We start from the raw sequence: 16,944 nt of genomic DNA on the forward strand, positions 1-16,944 counted from the left end.
CGTATATATATTAATACTAGCACTTCTTGGAGACACACACTCATGTGTGTCGACTCGTTAGCATTGAGGCTACACATGCACACACACACACAAAATTGGCTGACTAATGATTCGGTTATTTTTTGTCATGCCATAAAGAAATTCTTGGAATTTATTTCTTCAATTTATTGATCTGTACAGTCCAGTATGAGTTGCGAGTACCAGCATGGTTCAAGCAAAGCCAATAACACACCTGCCTACCTGAAAGCCATTTTATGCAAAAAGCCCCGCCCCTGCCTCACATGCCATGCCGCCCCTGGACTGCAAGCACTGGTCTAATCAATCAATCAATCAATCAATCAAATGATCTCAAATATAAGAGCTGTAAAGAAAAGACCAGTAAGCAGGCCCAGGTGACTTAGCAATATGGTGCAGTTGTACCTAAGAATGTTTGTTTCTTCCACAGGTGGTCTTATTTGTCGAGCACTTCTCTCCACCACACCCGACCACAACGTTCACACTTTCATTGCGCTGTCCTCGCCCCTGGCAGGCCAATATGGAGGTGATGTAGCCGATGACTGTCCGATAATTAATGGCACTGATAATAATCAGCCCAATATCAGCATAAAAATGCAATATGATATCTGTATCAAATTTATTCAACAAAATGCAGTATACAGGAGATATGTCGTGTTACACATATCCGTATCGGTATCGCTTGATATCGGTATCGGAAATTGAGAGTTGTAAAATATAGGCATATCAGTTTTGAGCAAAAAAGCCAATACTTGACATCCCTAATAATTATAATAATTATTGTTCTTCCTGTAAACAACAGACACAGACTATCTTCATCGGGTGTTCCCTGACAGCGTGAAGAAAAGCGTCTTTGTCATTTGCTACAACAGAGTAGGACAGGAAGTGTCCATCTGCAACTACTGGAACGGTGAGCAGCAAAGACGTTCATGTTCACTGTGAAGAGAGGTAAACAACATGAACTAGTATGTCTACTTCCTGATTCGCACAGGACCATGGATTGAAGTCTGTTACATCCGAGGTCTGACTGTACGTTCTTTCCACAGATCCTCATCACAGGTCCAGTTACTTGAAAAACAACAACTTCCTGCCGCTGCTCAACGGCGACAGACCTCACAAAGAGATGGAAGGTAAGGATGAACTCTTGTGGTATCAGGGAAGCACTGGAAGTAAAAATGTGTGTACTCCATCTCGCCACCTCAGCCTGGAGGGACAACTTCCTGCGCATTAAGAAGCTGGTGCTGATCGGAGGACCCGACGACGGCGTCATCACCCCGTGGCAGTCCAGGTTGGATGTTCTCCTTGCATTTGGACATTGCTGACAAGAATGGTTAGATATCAATTAGATATTAAGATAGATATCAAGTTAGATAAGTTAGATATCAATGACAACACAACGGAACACAAAATGCAGCTTTTACTGTAAATGAATTTAAAGGGAAAAAAAATCCAAAGCTCCACGGCCCTGTGTGAGGAAGGGATCGCCCCTGGTTGGTCGGCCACTCCTGGGAAGGTTCACGACTGGTCCATGTTTTTGACATTGGTGGATAATGGCTCTCACTGTGGTTTGTTGGAGTCCCAAAGCTTTAGAGAAAGCTCTATAACCTTTTCCAGACTGATTGATCTCAGTTACGTTGTAACGGGGGTCAGTCGTTTTTTCACACAGGGCCGAGTAGGTTTGGGTTTTTTCCCCCCTTAATAATAAGGAGTTTCAATTAAAAACGTATGTTTTCATCGACTTATATTCAAATCTGAAACATTTCAGTGTGACACACATGCAAAAGAAATAATAATAATGAATCATAATTTTAAATTTTTGCCGTTTTTATTAGTTTTCATATTTTTTTTCCTTTTTTGTTTGTTTCTCATAATATTACTTAAAATATTTTTTTAATAAATGTAGCATTAATGCATTTTTTTCAGTTTTTATTAGTTTTCATGTTAAATAAGTTTTTGAACTTTTTTGTTTGTTTCTCATAACATCACAACGTTTAAAAAAACAATTGTTTTTCTTTAATATTTCAACTTTGTGCTACTAAAATTATTTTTTCTTATAATAGATGTTGTTGTTATTAGTTTTCTTGTTAATTTTTTTTATTTACAAAAAGCACTTGCAGGCTCGGAATGGCCTCTGTGCTGCACATTGAGCACCCTTGTTCTAGCCGTTTTGGGAACATGAAGCATAGTGCGTGTCCACATTTCACCACTTATTTGCCTGATGACATTTTGGAAAGAGGATCTTTTTCATAATAAACGTAAACTCAGGTGCAACTAGAGAAGTGCCACTTCCCAAAATAGCCGCGGAGGCATGAAAGTGAGATTTTAACACCCGTTTCCTCTTTTCATCAGCCATTTTGGATTCTATGACAACAAAGAGCACGTTGTGGAAATGAGGAACCAGGAGGTACAACATGGACTTTCATGTTTCAACCACAAAGCACTCATCTATCTGCCTTTACAAAGATGATCATTCCATATTCCATATAATAAAGTTACATGACAATACAACTGCACTCATGAGGTTCTATTGTCGATACAGCTTTTTGATTGTGCAAGTGTACCTAATTTATGCGTGCAGTTGTGTCTAATTGATTGTTGACTAATTGCCTCTTGAAGCAATTGAGGCAAAATAGCTTGTAGTACTCAACTATAACCAACAGAGGCGCTGTTTAGTCAGTCTCAACTCGTCTCTATGAGCAAACGTTTAGTTTAGTGGTCATAAATATCATCACAAATCACATTTTAAAATGGTTTATTATACGCATGGTCGTTTTTTACCTTACTTAGCGACATAGAAGAGTTTATTTTTGACATGTTCTTTGGAATATGCAGCTGTACTTACTGAATGGGTGATTAATCATTGAATTGATCATAAAAATGTTGATTAATCGCCTCTTGAAGTATTAGAGCAGGGTTGTCCAAACACGCATACTGAAAAATTAAAAGATACAGGGGCCACTTTTACTTTTTTTTTTAATATCAGCCCATGTAGATATGTTTAAATGATTTTTTATACTGAAAGAAAAAGTTAGTAATTTCTCCTTACATTCCACGTTTTTGCTTTTTATTTTTACAAATATTTTAACTTATTTCTAGTAGATTTTTCCCTCTTAACATTACTGACTGAATTTATTGCTATATTTTGACTTCATTTTAGTATTATAACGTTTCCCCAACTCAATTTTACACACATTGCAAGTTTTTCTCTGTTATGGTTCTCATATTACCAAATTTTTCTTTTAGTTATTACATTTTAGCTATTTTTTTCCTACTTTACACTCAATATTTTATATTTATTCTTGTAAAGTTACCTCTCTTTTTTCCCTTTGGCTTTTTTGTGTAATTGGTATTTCTCAAAGGTCCCATGGGCCAATAAAAAACAGCTGCGGGTCACATTTGACCCCCGGGCCACACTTTGGAACCCCTGCAATACAGTAGAGGAGTGTAGTTCTCTGCTGCATTTATATGCTGATATCTAGCCGATCATTAGCGGTACTTGGTCAAGTGATCAGACATCCCTAATTTCTCGGTTATCTTTGTAAAGGCAGCGCCCCTTTCTCAGTTGCTCACTTTATGTTCCACTAAAGGACCGTCTTTCCTTTTTGCCTGTTTGTTTAAAAGTTTTACAGGAATGACACGTTCGGACTGAAGACACTGAATGCCCGTGGAGATGTGTCGCTGTGCCTCTACTCGGGAGTGCAGCACATCCACTGGCACTCCAACTTCACAGTGTTCAGCAGCTGCATCCAGAAGTGGCTGACTTGACATCAACGCATCTTCACGCTCTGAGAGGCAGACTCTCCATCGCACTGAGTGAACTTGAATGCCGCCAACACGGATGCACGTGATTGATACTGTAGAACAGGGGTGTCCAAAGAGCAACCCAGGGGGCCATTTGCAGCCCGTGGATGGATTTGTATTGGCCCGCGGTACATTATAAAAATTTTATTTAACAAGAAAACAGCACATGTCTATATGTGCCCTTTGATTGGCTGCCGACCAGTCCAGGGTGAACCCCGCCTCTCGCCCCAAGACAGCTGGGATAGGCTCCAGCACACCCGCAACCCTCATGAGGAAAAAGCGGTAGGAAATGAATGAATGAATGAATGAAGAAAACAGCACAAATGAAAAAATCAACACTCATCACTTTTACAAGATTAAAGTCAAAATACCAAAAAAGCAGGAAAAGTCATTTAATGAGCATCACAGCATTACAAGCAAAAATATTGTCATTTTAATAGTGTAAAGTTGAAATATTAAAGAAAATTATTTTTTTTTTTGAAAAATGTAATATTATGAAAAACAAAACACAGCAACAATTAGGTTAAGAAAAAGTTATAATAATTATGTCTTTAATATTTAAACAGTTTTGCCATTAAAATGATGTTATATTTCCTCATAATATTACAAGTGTATTCTCAGGAATCCTTAACTATTTTTGTTAGAATACAACATTCATTCATTCTCCCTCATGAGGGTCGCAGCTGGAGCCTATCCCAGCAGGAGGATAGCACACATATAGACAAACAACCATTCACACTCACATTCATACCTATGGAGTCACCAATTAACTAGCATGTTTTTGGAAGAGGGTGGTCTCCGAGCTGTGAGGTCTGTGCGCTAACCACTCGACCGCCATGCATCCAGAATACAACATTTTTCTCTTAATATTTTGACCTCATTCTCATAAAATTACAGCTGTTTTTGCCATTTCTGTTTTATTTTGTAATTTTCCATCCTTTTAAAAACTCTTCTTGGGATATTATGGCTTTATTGTATAATAGTTAGACTTTGCCTCAACCACATTTTAAAAAAATGACAATTATTTTTGTTAGTTTTTCATAATGTAGGAATAAAATATAAAAATCTATACATTTTTTGGGTTATTTGTCCTCATAATAAATGTAAAATCACCACTGAGTTTTGGTATTTTTCCTTGTTAAATGATAGTTTCCGAATTTGGACCCCCCTGACTACATCAATTTCACTGCAGTTTCATTCGTTGTTGTAAATAATTTAGACATTTGTGCAATATGTTCTTTTACACCACTATTGGTAACACATATGCTAGTCGGCAGTGGTGTTATACTTCTTGATATTAACAAAAATGTAATTTAGAGTGATTTGCACACGGTCCTTTGAAGTCTAAAAAGTACACAATGGTAACAAAAAAAACGACACACATTTTCTTACGTTGTTTTCCACATTTTGTTCAGAAGATAACCTGCGTTGTACCTGTATCAACATCAACGACATTAACTGTATTCCTAATAAAAGGCAGTATATATATTCAAGGTTTGAGCAATATTTAGTGTAAAAGAAAAAGAGACTATGTACCATGTATGTTCTTGTCTTGCTAAAATACTCCACTAACTCCTATTCAAAGACAGTAACCCGGACGTTTTTACCTTATTGTGTTTTGCTCTCAGAGAAATATCGGCAGGGGTGGGTGATGACCACACCATTACTGCCCCTTAGTGGACATCGGTGGAATTGTCCATTCAAACATTCAAATCACACAGTAAATGTTCCGTCACCTCTGGAGTTGTTTTAAATATTTTCAGTCTCATATTAACTTTTGCCTTAAGTTTTACTACTGCATACCGCGTGGGAACACCTTCTTTATATCAGTAAATGGTTATTTTTATGTACATTCATTCAGTCATAGCTCAATTGCGTGCTCGCTTTTTAATGTAAGGGAAATTGTACGTCCAAAAGTCAGCATTACAACGATTGGACAAATGAACCACTTCACCTTGCGGTCACGGGACCCAACAGGTATGTCTGATGACGTCAGCAAGGTGACACCCACCTCCCTGCAGTCTGCTGTTCAGCCGAGTCACTCCAACTGTTGATGTGTTACTCCGCGGGAAACAACTGCTCTTCGTTGAAGATTTCTTGGAGTTTGTGTCGTCCGGCCGGCAGAGCAACCGTGAGCTCGCCGCATTCAAAGGTAACAATAATTCAAGATTGAAAAGTTAGACATGTGCCTAAAAGCTAACTCGGGGTGGTTTGTTGAATGGACGCACACTTGTTTGAAGGTAACCTCCTACGTGGCTCTATATTGTAAAAGCACGCTGCTTTCAGGTACCCTCGGAACAAATAGATAAGGACACATGCTTGTGACAGCTGTTTTCTGTCAAAGTTTGTGTGCGTGTCCACTTTTGAGTTGGTTTACAATTGCTATCATGTCCACACGGGGGAGAAAAAGGACCTTTTAATGTGACAGAAGTGACTGTGAGCTCCGGTGATGAGGCGTGGAAGGGAAAAGTGTAGTTCAGGGACACTTCGCCGCCTGCGTGGCCAAAGGTCGACGAACTTGTGACACTTTTCGCTAACAGTTCTTAAGACAAACAAGGATGGCAAAACATCGTTTTAGCCCGTCGAGCAAAAGATTAGTGCATTGTTTGGTTTGTGTGTATCGATGACGTGATTGGTAATGGAGCAATGTCGAAGCTAACAGTCGACGTCTCTTATTTTGAAATACCTTTCGTCATTTCCGCCTAAACGTCTGTCTAAACTTTGTAAGTCACAATTGAATTGAATAAATTCATTCATTCAGTGAAGGCACGCATTCATTCAATGAACTATGTTTATTTTTCCTTATTTCATATCCCGCTCATCAAGATGGCCTCCAGGAGTGCAAATGACTTTTGCCGCATATGTGGAGGTGCTCTTCAGGGAAATCAAAGGCGGTGGCTGTTTGGGGGCCAACACAAGAAGGCAGGTCAGCCTCAGACCCCCACAAGGTCCCTGCGAGGAGGAAGCCAGTCCGGGTCCACGCCAAGCAGCCCATGGGGTGAGTGTTAAACTGGGGTGCCGTGTCATGGGATACATGGGATACATGGGATACATGGGATACATGGGATACATGGATACATGGGATACATGGAATACATGGGATACATGGGATAAACATGTGTCTCCCTTCTCAGGCAGCATGTTGTCCCTCGGCTCCTCCTCGTCTCTCTCCAAGTCCCAGTTGTCCCTCAACTCCCCCTCCAAAAACACGGATCTGCTGGCAATTCTGACCCACATCGTAGGCCATCCAGTGGTTCGGGGCGGGGGGCGGGGAGAGTATGTGTGCGGCAAGTGCATGTGCGTCCTGGAGCGGGTTTTCAAGTTCGACTCGGTCATCGCCAGGGTGAGGAAGCTGTCGTCCGAGCGGCTTCACACGCTGACGCAGGAGCGGGACCGCATTCGACGTTGGGTGCGGAAGATCTACACCCAGAGGCACCCGCAGGACGTGTCCAGCCGGGGCAGCACCAGCGAGGAGGACGGCGAGGCGGAGAAGGAGGACTACCGGGAGATGCTGAAAGAAAATATGGCTCTGTCCGAGTACGAGTGCTGGTCCGAGAAGTGGGACGCATGTCCATATTTTATCCGAACAGGTAAAAGATGCCAAAAAGGTCAAAACTGTGAAGGCTGCGACTCTTTGCGGGTGTCTGACTCGGATTACGAGTCAGTGTGTGGCGTTCCTCGCCACATGCCTTTCCAGCTGCTCTCTCCACTGCCGTTGTCCCGGGGTAAGTCCCACAGCATGCCCCTCCACTGGCAGAGGATCCCATCCGTCTGCTCAAGTCCCGCCTCCCTGGCGGCATCCACCTTTTCCCTGAGGGGGTCCTCCCGCACGGAGTCCATCCAGTCTGGCCAACCAGTCAGTCAGCTGCATCCTGAGGGAACTGAGGTGCATGGAAGGAAGGCCTGTCAAGTCGCCATCCGGGAGCAAGATTCCAGTCCTGGCCAGGAAGAACAAGAGGCGGCGGTCCAGCGAGGTGACTTCTCCCACCGTGAGCAGGATCCCGAGCTTTGGCGATGAGGAGAACAGGGAGCGTCAGGACGTTCTGACTGAGTTGAAGGACGAGTTCCTGCCTCTTCATCAGCAGGTGGGTGTGGGCTAGCACAGAGCCTGGAACACTCAGGGAAAACTCTGGCATTATAAATTACATTTTCTAAAGTACAATGAACATTTCTGTGCCGGTTATTGTGTGTAGCTGCTCTATAGGAGTCCACAACTTCATACAAAGGGCCCAAAAATTAGCATAATAGGTCCCCTTTAATACGTCTTCCTGTTTCTTGGTTGAAGGCAGTCTATTTTAGTTTCCACACTGGCCACTAGGTGTCAGTAATGTTACTGTAAAGTTCAGAGAGACACACAAACACCAGACTTGATCAAAAGGCTTTTATTGCAGGTTTTTGTGATCTCCAGAGAGGCACAGTAATCCCCAATAAAAACACGGGCTACTGTGTTGCCAAGCTAAAACTCAACTCTGAACCCCAGACCTCACTTCCTGTCCGCCACAGGAACACATACAGCAACACACGCGAGTCTGATTCTCTGTTATGCCTAATATATAGGGCAAAACACGTTTAAAGGTGACTATAGGGATGTTATTTTATGTCTAGAGGGCTCTAATCATGTTAAAAACCACATTTAAAAGGTGGTAATAGTTTTTCCGTGCTCTATGAAAATATTCCATTTGTGAATGGAACTGGAACCAGTTAACCGCAGTGGTTATTGTATTCTTTCTTTGCAGTATTCATGTATTGTATTCATGTTGCTTGGTCATCAGTGACAGGGAATGCTTGGACTTGGATGAATATAGCATATATTACATGCAGGAAATTGTGGAATGTGAAGGAAATTCCCTGAAGCACTGAAGCAACGTGCTTTTATTGTCTACGTGACCTGAACAGGAGCTGTCAAAGATGCGAACATGATGTGGCTATAAAATGTCAATATTGACACAGTCGGCTACATCCTGTGGTCCGGCGTAGTTGCACGACCGCTTTTCCGCTGTTCCGGCTTCCCACCTCCCAGGTTCAACAGAAGATCCTTTGTCCCCACCAGAGCAACACTCGCCGGGTCCAGCAAGTCGTCAGGCACCTGCGAGGGCAACTCGACCAGGCCGAAGCCCGCGTCAGGACCCTGGAGACTGACCTGAAAGTGAGCTCCACTAAGATCAGCGCTGATGGAACGCATGTAAGCGTGCTAGTTGTCATTTTATGTTTCCCATGAGTGCCTCCGTATGCCCAGTTTGTTATGTAACCTGAGGCGGGGGGGTGGGGGGGTGTGGCACCTTATTTTGTTCATTTACTGGTGTAGATCAAACACATACACACACACACAGAGTGGAATCTTGCCAGACCAGTGGAGTTTGCCCTGGGCTGAGCAGCCAGGATGTTTGTTATCGACGAGGAGGACAAAAGAGGCATTCACATGACTGACGGGCATCTGACTGTCAGTTAGAAGATAATTCAAGAACATGTCAATGCAACGGTTTAAACCAGTTGGGTAACCGCACATGTTTGCATTGCAGATTTACCGCTGATGAGTATTTGCGTGAAAAGGCGCTCACCCGTCATTAGCGTTTACATTTTCAAACACCGTGCAGTAGGGGCCTTCTGTCCCAGGGGAGCGGTCGGACCGTTCGTTCATTCATTTTATACCGCTTATCCTCACGAGGGTCGCAGGACGGTCGGACCAAATGTAAACACTCCAACTAACACCTCTATTCAATTAACCGCTGTGGCTGTAGGTGACCTCCTGATGTGTTTTTTTTTTTTAAACCTGACGATATTGAGTAGTGCAATCTATCAGATTTTTATCTTCAACACAACATCAAAAAGCATCAGTCAAATAAGTCAATACAAGTTATGTTTTCCTTTACACTTTCTCATGCACTCCAAATTATTATTAAAATTTAAAACAATCATCTTGTTACATAGAATGACGTCCTTTGCGCTTCAGAGTATTTCCGGTAAAACCCATTTCTTTGGTAATGAGTCGGTAACGTTTCTTTGTCTCCTCTTTTGATTTTTCTTCAGTTTCTGCCGGAGGAAAACGGCGCCTCTCTGCTGCCTCGCCTGGCTGACTCCCTGCACAGCCGCCATCGTCTGATCCAGGTGAGTGACGACAACGGACTGACTCTGAGCTCTCTGGAATGTTGTTGCTTTGAGCAGTTGTGCTCGCCTTTAAACGCCTGGCAACCTTGTGTTTGACATGCTTCAACGCTTCAGTTTATGATAATAATTAGCGTGTGGCACCGGGCCCATTACATACCAGAATAACTACACGACTCCCTCATTGCTGACTGATGTAGCTAATGTACTAAATGATCGTGTGCGCGTTAACCCTCAGGAGTGCATGGCTGTGATCAGAAGACTGTGTGTGGAGGGAGAAGGAAGAGGCGGGGTCGTGCTCGCTGAGGAAATCATCAACAAACTGTGCGAGAACCTGAAAGAAATCCTCAGTGACGAGAAGGTTAGTGGAGGCAATGAAAGAACATCACAAGACTTGCACACTATCCTTTACTATATTTCGGTCATGAATTTATGGCGGTCACCTCAAAAATTGGCGAGGAAATACGGCAATAATTAAATGACACGTTTTTATTATGCGCTTGAATGAAGAGCCTATTTCATTATTCTTTTTATTGTTATTTTCTAAATAATTGTTTGGAGTTGGGTGGAGGCCACAGCAAGGTTCGACTGTCCCCACCCCCTACCCCACCCCCCCGACCATCTCTGTGTGGAGTTTGCATGTTCTCCCCGTGCATGCGTGGGTTTTCTCGGGGTACTCCGGTTTCCTCCCACATTCCAAAAACATGCTAGGTTAATTGGCCACTCCAAATTGTCCATAGGTATGAATGTGAGTGTGAATGGTTGTTTGTCTATATGTACCCTGGGATTGGCTGGCCACCAGTCCAGGGTGTACCCCGCCTCTCGCATGAAGACAGCTGGGATAGGCTCCAGCACGCCCTCTTGAGGATAATCGGTATAGAAAATGGATGGATGGATGTTTGGAGCTGAAGTTTTGGGTCCCGGCGTCTTCCTGCTACTATACACTTATCTGGCGCCATCTAGTGGACAACAAAAATACTTGCACGCCACAAAAGAAGAATAGAACAGAATGCAATGTCTGTAATTGAAGAACCACAGTGTCACAAATCTGAGATGTGACTATTTTTGTGTGAATGTTCCACAGGCTGCCATGAAGAGTTTGTCATCTGAATTGGCCGAGAAAGAGAAGCATCTGGAGGAAGAGGTGTCTTCACTAAGGAAAGCCGCAGGAGACCGTGAGATAGACCTGGACACACTAAACACGGTGCTCCAGGGCAACCAGGACGTTATCAACGTAAGTTTTCCCTTAAAACAAGGAACAAGTCAGGCTGATATAATGCAGACAGTGTTCACGCATCACTCCACTGGAGGTTTTTGTCATACATTTTGTCCCCACAGGGTCTTCGGGTGGCTCTGGATGAGAAGGAACGTCACCTGCAAGAGGTGGAGAAGGAGAGGGAGGTGTGGAGGCAGCGAGACAGGGCGCTTGCTGCCACCATCGAGGAGAAGGAGGCGCTCATCCATGTCCTTAAGGTGGAGCTAGAGAGCTGTCAGAGGGCCGTTGAGGTAAAAAACCAAAAACGATGTAACTGTCTTGATGTTCAATGGATGGTGTTACCATGCGGGTTCATGGTGTTCTCCAGGCTCTGTCGGATTCTGTGATTTGCCAAGGCCTGGCAGGGGGCGGAGCTGAGGCAGCTCTGGCTTCGCAGCTGAAGGAGAAGCAGAGTCACCTGGCAGCCTTGCTGAAGGAGCGAGAGGGACACAGCGCCGCCTTGTGCCAGGAGGTCACCAAGCTCAGCGCCACCCTGCAGGAGTACCAGACTGTTGTTGAGGTCGGACAAGCGTTCAAGTGCCGTACTTATTCCATTTTGTTCCCTCAAATCTACAGTAGATAAAACCCTTCCTGTTTTTGCGGGTGTCAGAGCCAGCAGGAGAACCATACTCGGACCATGTCCTCGCTGTCGGCTCAGCTCAGTAACGCCAGACGGGCGTTGTGTGAGGAAGAGAAGCGACGGAAGGAGGCAGACAGAACACGCCTGAACCAGCGAGAGGACGCTGAGCGAGCAGAGAGGAAACTGAGAGCCAGCCTGGAGAAGAGAGACCAACTCATAGAGGTAGGTCCGATCTGTAGAAAGATGCCATTTATCGTCTTGATGCCAAAATAGATGGGTATTGATAAAAGAATACACTTGATCCAAATACGGTAGTTCAGCCTCCATGGAGTATTGAACAAGGCTTTATCTCCCACGTAGCGAATCCTCCGGGATGCTGAGGAGCGGGACCATCAGTTTGTGGAGGAGCTGCAGCTCAACTTGCAGAAGAAACATGATGAGCGCTTGTGACCTCAGGATGGCTGAGCGTTGCCGGATGCCAAATTAGCACTTTAGGCACCAGCTTTTACTGACAATATGGTACTTGGCATATAATGGTGGTGTGTGTTTCTATTTAATTCCGCAGGATTGCACAACGAGCCGCTGGGTTCTGGTACAACCCGCAGGGAACTCAGAGCTTTCAGCTACTGCCTTGATGGAAAAGCTTGATTTAAAAGATTAGCACTTATCACTGTATGGGTACAGTCATTGATTTTTGAATGTCATTGGTCTCACGCTGGATGTAGTGATAAATCTATTTGATGCTACCTTCTCTGAATTATAACCTTCTGTCTTTTGTCCTTTTTTGTTTGCAGTTGGGCACAAAAACAGTCTTTAAGAACTTTGCGCCCCTGCTTTCATATTTCTATTTGAGGACGTATTTTTCAGTGTTTTTTCCTGTATTTGGGGTTTTTTTTGTTTTGTTTTTTTTTTTAGCTCAAGAGAATTAAATACTCTGATCCAAATGATATGGCGTTTTCTGGTTTATTTTTGTTTGGTGACGTTTATGGCGCTTGAAGGCCACCTCAAACTTCCTGGTACTGACGTCATTCTCCCTACCATCCAATCACCAAATAGCTGGAGTTTCAGGTTACTTCCTGGTTGTTGCTACGCTACCACAACACTTTGGGGCGGGCAAATAAGTTCGCAAAACAACCAGCAAGTGTCTTTTTAAGGTTAAAATTCACTTTAGCAGGGGATGACAGCCGAAAGAATGAAGCTCCAGGTGGTTCCGCTCGGTTCTATCACCATAGGCCCGAAGTCCTGGCGCGACAGTACCGTTCGCTCCATCCGGCGTGCAGAGCAACTCTTGCGGCAGACCCGAGCTGGCCGACCCGCTACCTGCGTCCAGCCCCGGAACTACAGCGCCTCAGCTGGCCACAAGGCGAAGTGCAGCGACAACATGCAAGCCAACGAAGGAAGAAATAAGCTGCCAAGATCTCAAACTGCAAAGTCAACGGTGAGAAAATGTTTGAGCATGGCATGTTTAGTGTTCAAGTTCACATTTAAAGTAAGATAATATTAGAAAAAACATTTGAATATCCCAATATCAGATGCAAATCGTGTTTTTGATTATACCACTGTCTTCACAGGGGATGCCCGTGGCTCCATTCCCATCCTCCAGCTTGCGTGAGCAGTGTGCGGCAGCCAGCGTGGCGGTGGCCAGCGAGTACATGCGCCAGGTGCGAGACGTGGAGGTCCAGCTGCGCAGACAGGCGGGCAGGGTGAACCAGGAGGTCGTCAAGCTGGAGAAGGAGAAAGGTCACCTGCAGAAGATGCTGCACAGCCTCCAAACCAGCTTGGAGGTCAACAGGCGGAGCTCCGAGAGGAGAACCAAGAGGCCTGCCTTCTCTGAGACGGTGGGCTTAAAATAATGGAATGTAACGTACAGTATGTTGGCGAAATTCAACTACATTTCCGGAAACCTTTGGCAATTTTACACTTTTTGTGAGTTTGAAATGTACTTTTTAAAAGTTGAATTTCTTTGTGAAGGTATTTGAAGTACTCATACAGGTAGAACCCTCATAAAAGTACTCATTTTCAATTGAAAAATAAAATAAAAATACAGATAAAATCAAAATAATAATGGAAAAAATGATATACTAGCAAAGATAACTAAATACAAGTAAATCCAAAGTCAATACTAATTTTGAAAGATTTATCTGTTAAATGTAAAATTATCATTTTGATTTAATATTTAAATTTCTTCATTTTTATTAGGCCCTTTATTTGCATTTTTTATATTGTGAGACACGTAGCATCAATTTAAACTAAATCTTAAGTCGCTTTTCACCGCCTAAAAAGGTTGCTAATATGACTTGATTGGGAATTTCCAGGGACAGTAATTCCTACTCGTTCCAGTTGACTTTGTTATTAAAGTGCAGCTTAACCCGTTTTAACCAGAATGAGTTTCAAGTTTAACCTGCTTGCCTTTCCACGAGCATCAATGACCTGCAGGTTGTTGTGTCGCAGGAGAAAGATGGTGCTGATTACTTGCTGTCGCTGGAAAGGAGAGAGCTGAACCAGTTGAAACGGGATCTGGAGGGCACGCTAGGAAGCTCACAGAGCCAGCAGCAGGTGACTAACCTTAACCCTAACAAGAGCAGCAAATGTCCTTGATTGAGCGGCGATGAAGTGGCTTGTCTTTCCAGGCCCTGGTTCAGAGCAGCAAACAGCTTCTACAATGTGCAGCAGAGCGCGGCCGAGTCCTGGAGCTGCTGCCTCTTCGTGGTTCTACCAGAGGACGCGGGGCAGCTACCCAGACCTTCAGCAGCGCTGACCCCTTTAGCCCCGTTACACCAGGTAAATGACAAGATGTTTGATCTTCATCCTCACTGTCCATCATGTTTCCTTTTACCTGCAGAGTGCAAACAAGCTTTAGAGTTGTCCGCCTCGATCCTCAGCCAGTCACAACTGCTGAGAGCAAAAGTCAGAGAAAAAGTGACCAGCGCCATCGCTAGGCAGAGAGAACGCCACCTCTGCGTCAATGACGGCCTGGTGAAGAAGATTGCAGAGACAGTCAGTCTGGAGGTACTACAGATAAAATAATATGACATTTCAGGCCACTTGTATAGCAGGGGTGTCCAAAGTGTGGCCAGGGGGCCGTCTTTGAGGCGCAGCTTGTTTTTGATTCCAAAACTAAAATGAATGAATCATTAATAAGATATTTTATTCGGTATTACACTATAACCACACCTATAACACAAAGCTAAGATGTGGATGTATGTATTGACCAACGTTGGATTGCTTTTAGCGTCTTTAATGTACAATATGTATCAAAGTGGACCCCCCCATTCTTACATTTTCCAGTACGCAGCCTTCACTGGACACCCCAGCAATAAGCGTTCAACGAAGTACACACATTGAATGGAAAGCAGTAACGGAGTACGTTGTTATTAGAGAAACGTGTTTTCGTCACAGCAAAGCCTGACGCTAACCATGGCAGCCACTTGGCAGGCGGAGTCCCGCAAGCAGAGGGAGGTCAACTGCATCCGCCACAGCCACGGCCGAGCACAGGTGGGCGCGCATTGACATATCGGCAACAATCATATCAGTTAGCTCCTCCCACTTGCTGCCTTAGTTGTTCTTTGCGATGGCAGGGTCCGGAGAGCAGTGATGACTTCTTGTCCAGGGAGAAGCTGAACAGACCTGTGGTGCAGGTGTACCACAGACACCCGGGGACGCTTTTACCCGAGGCTGCTCGTCTTATACAGGTGCTTCTTTTTCTCTATAGGACACCCCTTATGCCCATATTTCAAAGATACAGTAAAGTCTTGTTATATCGATATTCTCGGGAGTCGGAAAAAATACCGATATAACCAGACTATCCATATATCCGATCCTGCATCCCGGACTGCATTAAAAGTGGGCAATAATGCACTCGACATTGTTCTATAGCATAGAACAATGTCGAGCAGCTTAAATCAATCTTTGCTTATGGATTTCAATACCAAAAAAGAACACGGCGAACGGCTGCTTCCAGTCAACTTTATTTTTCACACTTCCACCACCAGAGCACAGCACACACACCGATTCCCACACTTCCTGGTTCACAGGTCATGCTCAACCCGCCCCACATAGCTGGCCAAACACATGCCACGACCGCCAGCATGTACATATGAAAAACAGTGATTATTGCAAGCGATAAAAAGATATCTGAATACAACACAATTAAATACATGTATTTGTACGCTTGTGTCTTCGTTGGAATAGGTGTGTATGCTATGTCAGTTGGTTCTTCTGTTGCAGGCATGTGTTTGGCCAGCTATGTGGGGCGGGTTGAGCATGACCTGTGAACCAGGAAGTGCGGGAATCGGTGTGTGTGCTGCGCTCTGGTGGTGGAAGTGTGAAAAATAAAGTTGACTGGAAGCAGCCGTTCGCCGTGTTCTTTTTTGGTATTGAAATCCTTAAGCAAAGATTGATTTAAGCTGCTTTTGTATCGATATAAGCAGACCAAATTGGCTGGCGGGAGATGAAAAGGGCATCCTAGTAACCGGATTATCATAATAACCGGGTATCGTACTAACGGAACTAATTATATCATAAAAGACTAGAAATTTGCCGGGAAATGAAAATAGTATCGTAATAAGTAGTAATTCGTTATAACCGATATCGATATAGCGAGACTTTACTGTATCAATATTGTCCCCAGCTCTGTACTTGGTCCACTTTTTGATGAGAATTCCTTTTTAAGAGAGGGAATCTGATACCTCTAAGCTTGACTCCAATTGTCAACTTGCCAGTTACATTATTAATATCCAAGAGAAAATTTGCACCAAGATACATTTTTATCCTTCGTTATATTAAATTGACGTGGTCACGTGGAACAAATGATACGGGGTGTATTTCTTTCTGTAAGCTGAACACGAAAGGGTGAAAATAATCAAAACACGCACCCCTTTGCTAGCATGCCTTCAAGCATTTTGACCACACCCCACAGGGCGTGCTACATACGCTAACATATATGCACTTCCTGTGCGTGCCTCAGGGTAGCGCCGTTCTGCGGCGGTGTCTGGAGTCGTCTGAGAATGAGCTGCTGAGACTCCGGGGGTCCCGCCAGCGGCTGACGGAGGAGCTGCGTTGTAAGAGGGTTGCAGCACAGGTGGATGCCGCTGTGGTCCGCATGAGGCGCCAGCAGGTGGACAAGCGAGCCACACCCGTTCTCCTCCAGGGGGCGCACGCACGACAACTGTCTTGTGTGCGGTAGAGCCAC

The 16,944-nt window shown here is 44.1% G+C and overlaps 3 protein-coding genes across 3 annotated transcripts in view; all 3 read left to right on the forward strand.

The window, feature by feature from the left end:
- Nucleotides 1-5,290, forward strand: part of LOC131105616 (lysosomal thioesterase PPT2-A-like) — a 213,248-nt gene extending 207,958 nt beyond the window's left edge. The window contains exons 4-9 of the mRNA XM_078790663.1: nucleotides 446-541; nucleotides 818-925; nucleotides 1,062-1,145; nucleotides 1,219-1,303; nucleotides 2,365-2,419; nucleotides 3,637-5,290. Of these exons, the coding sequence (XP_078646789.1) occupies nucleotides 446-541; nucleotides 818-925; nucleotides 1,062-1,145; nucleotides 1,219-1,303; nucleotides 2,365-2,419; nucleotides 3,637-3,780 (572 nt within the window). The 3' untranslated portion in view covers nucleotides 3,781-5,290. The remainder of the gene's footprint in view (nucleotides 1-445; nucleotides 542-817; nucleotides 926-1,061; nucleotides 1,146-1,218; nucleotides 1,304-2,364; nucleotides 2,420-3,636) is intronic.
- Nucleotides 5,291-5,756: 466 nt separating this feature from the next.
- On the forward strand, nucleotides 5,757-12,691 carry LOC131105615 (uncharacterized). Its single transcript, XM_078790505.1, has 13 exons — nucleotides 5,757-5,793; nucleotides 5,909-5,968; nucleotides 6,686-6,814; nucleotides 6,951-7,541; nucleotides 7,633-7,901; nucleotides 8,867-8,998; nucleotides 9,844-9,921; nucleotides 10,157-10,279; nucleotides 11,003-11,152; nucleotides 11,257-11,424; nucleotides 11,502-11,693; nucleotides 11,784-11,975; nucleotides 12,114-12,691. The coding sequence occupies exons 1-13, from the start codon at nucleotides 5,757-5,759 to the stop codon at nucleotides 12,201-12,203; spliced, it is 2,211 nt and encodes a 736-aa protein (XP_078646631.1). The 3' UTR covers nucleotides 12,204-12,691.
- Nucleotides 12,692-12,843: 152 nt separating this feature from the next.
- On the forward strand, nucleotides 12,844-16,938 carry tektl1 (tektin like 1). The gene is made up of 8 exons (XM_078790506.1): nucleotides 12,844-13,191; nucleotides 13,325-13,591; nucleotides 14,205-14,309; nucleotides 14,384-14,534; nucleotides 14,596-14,762; nucleotides 15,153-15,248; nucleotides 15,332-15,445; nucleotides 16,720-16,938. Exons 1-8 carry the CDS (start codon nucleotides 12,931-12,933, stop codon nucleotides 16,936-16,938), a joined length of 1,380 nt encoding a protein of 459 aa, XP_078646632.1. The 5' UTR covers nucleotides 12,844-12,930.
- The last annotated feature ends 6 nt before the right edge of the window (nucleotides 16,939-16,944 follow it).

This window comes from Doryrhamphus excisus, linkage group LG5, assembly GCF_037039965.1.
Source record: "Doryrhamphus excisus strain RoL-2023G ecotype Guam linkage group LG5, RoL_Dexc_Guam_v1.1, whole genome shotgun sequence".
NCBI classification, from domain to species: Eukaryota; Metazoa; Chordata; class Actinopteri; order Syngnathiformes; family Syngnathidae; genus Doryrhamphus; species Doryrhamphus excisus.

What these genes read in the sequence shown, in the direction of transcription:
- LOC131105615 (XM_078790505.1), top strand. Translation starts at nt 5,757, where the DNA reads ATGAACCACTTCACCTTGCGGTCACGGGACCCAACAG. An exon ending in TCAGCGCTGATGGAACGCAT is followed by an intron (nt 8,999 to 9,843) that starts GTAAGCGTGCTA and finishes ATTTTTCTTCAG; the next exon opens with TTTCTGCCGGAGGAAAACGG. An exon ending in GCAACCAGGACGTTATCAAC is followed by an intron (nt 11,153 to 11,256) that starts GTAAGTTTTCCC and finishes TTGTCCCCACAG; the next exon opens with GGTCTTCGGGTGGCTCTGGA.
- tektl1 (XM_078790506.1), top strand. Translation starts at nt 12,931, where the DNA reads ATGACAGCCGAAAGAATGAAGCTCCAGGTGGTTCCGCTCGGTTCTATC. An exon ending in GGCCTGCCTTCTCTGAGACG is followed by an intron (nt 13,592 to 14,204) that starts GTGGGCTTAAAA and finishes GTTGTGTCGCAG; the next exon opens with GAGAAAGATGGTGCTGATTA. An exon ending in ACAGCCACGGCCGAGCACAG is followed by an intron (nt 15,249 to 15,331) that starts GTGGGCGCGCAT and finishes TTGCGATGGCAG; the next exon opens with GGTCCGGAGAGCAGTGATGA.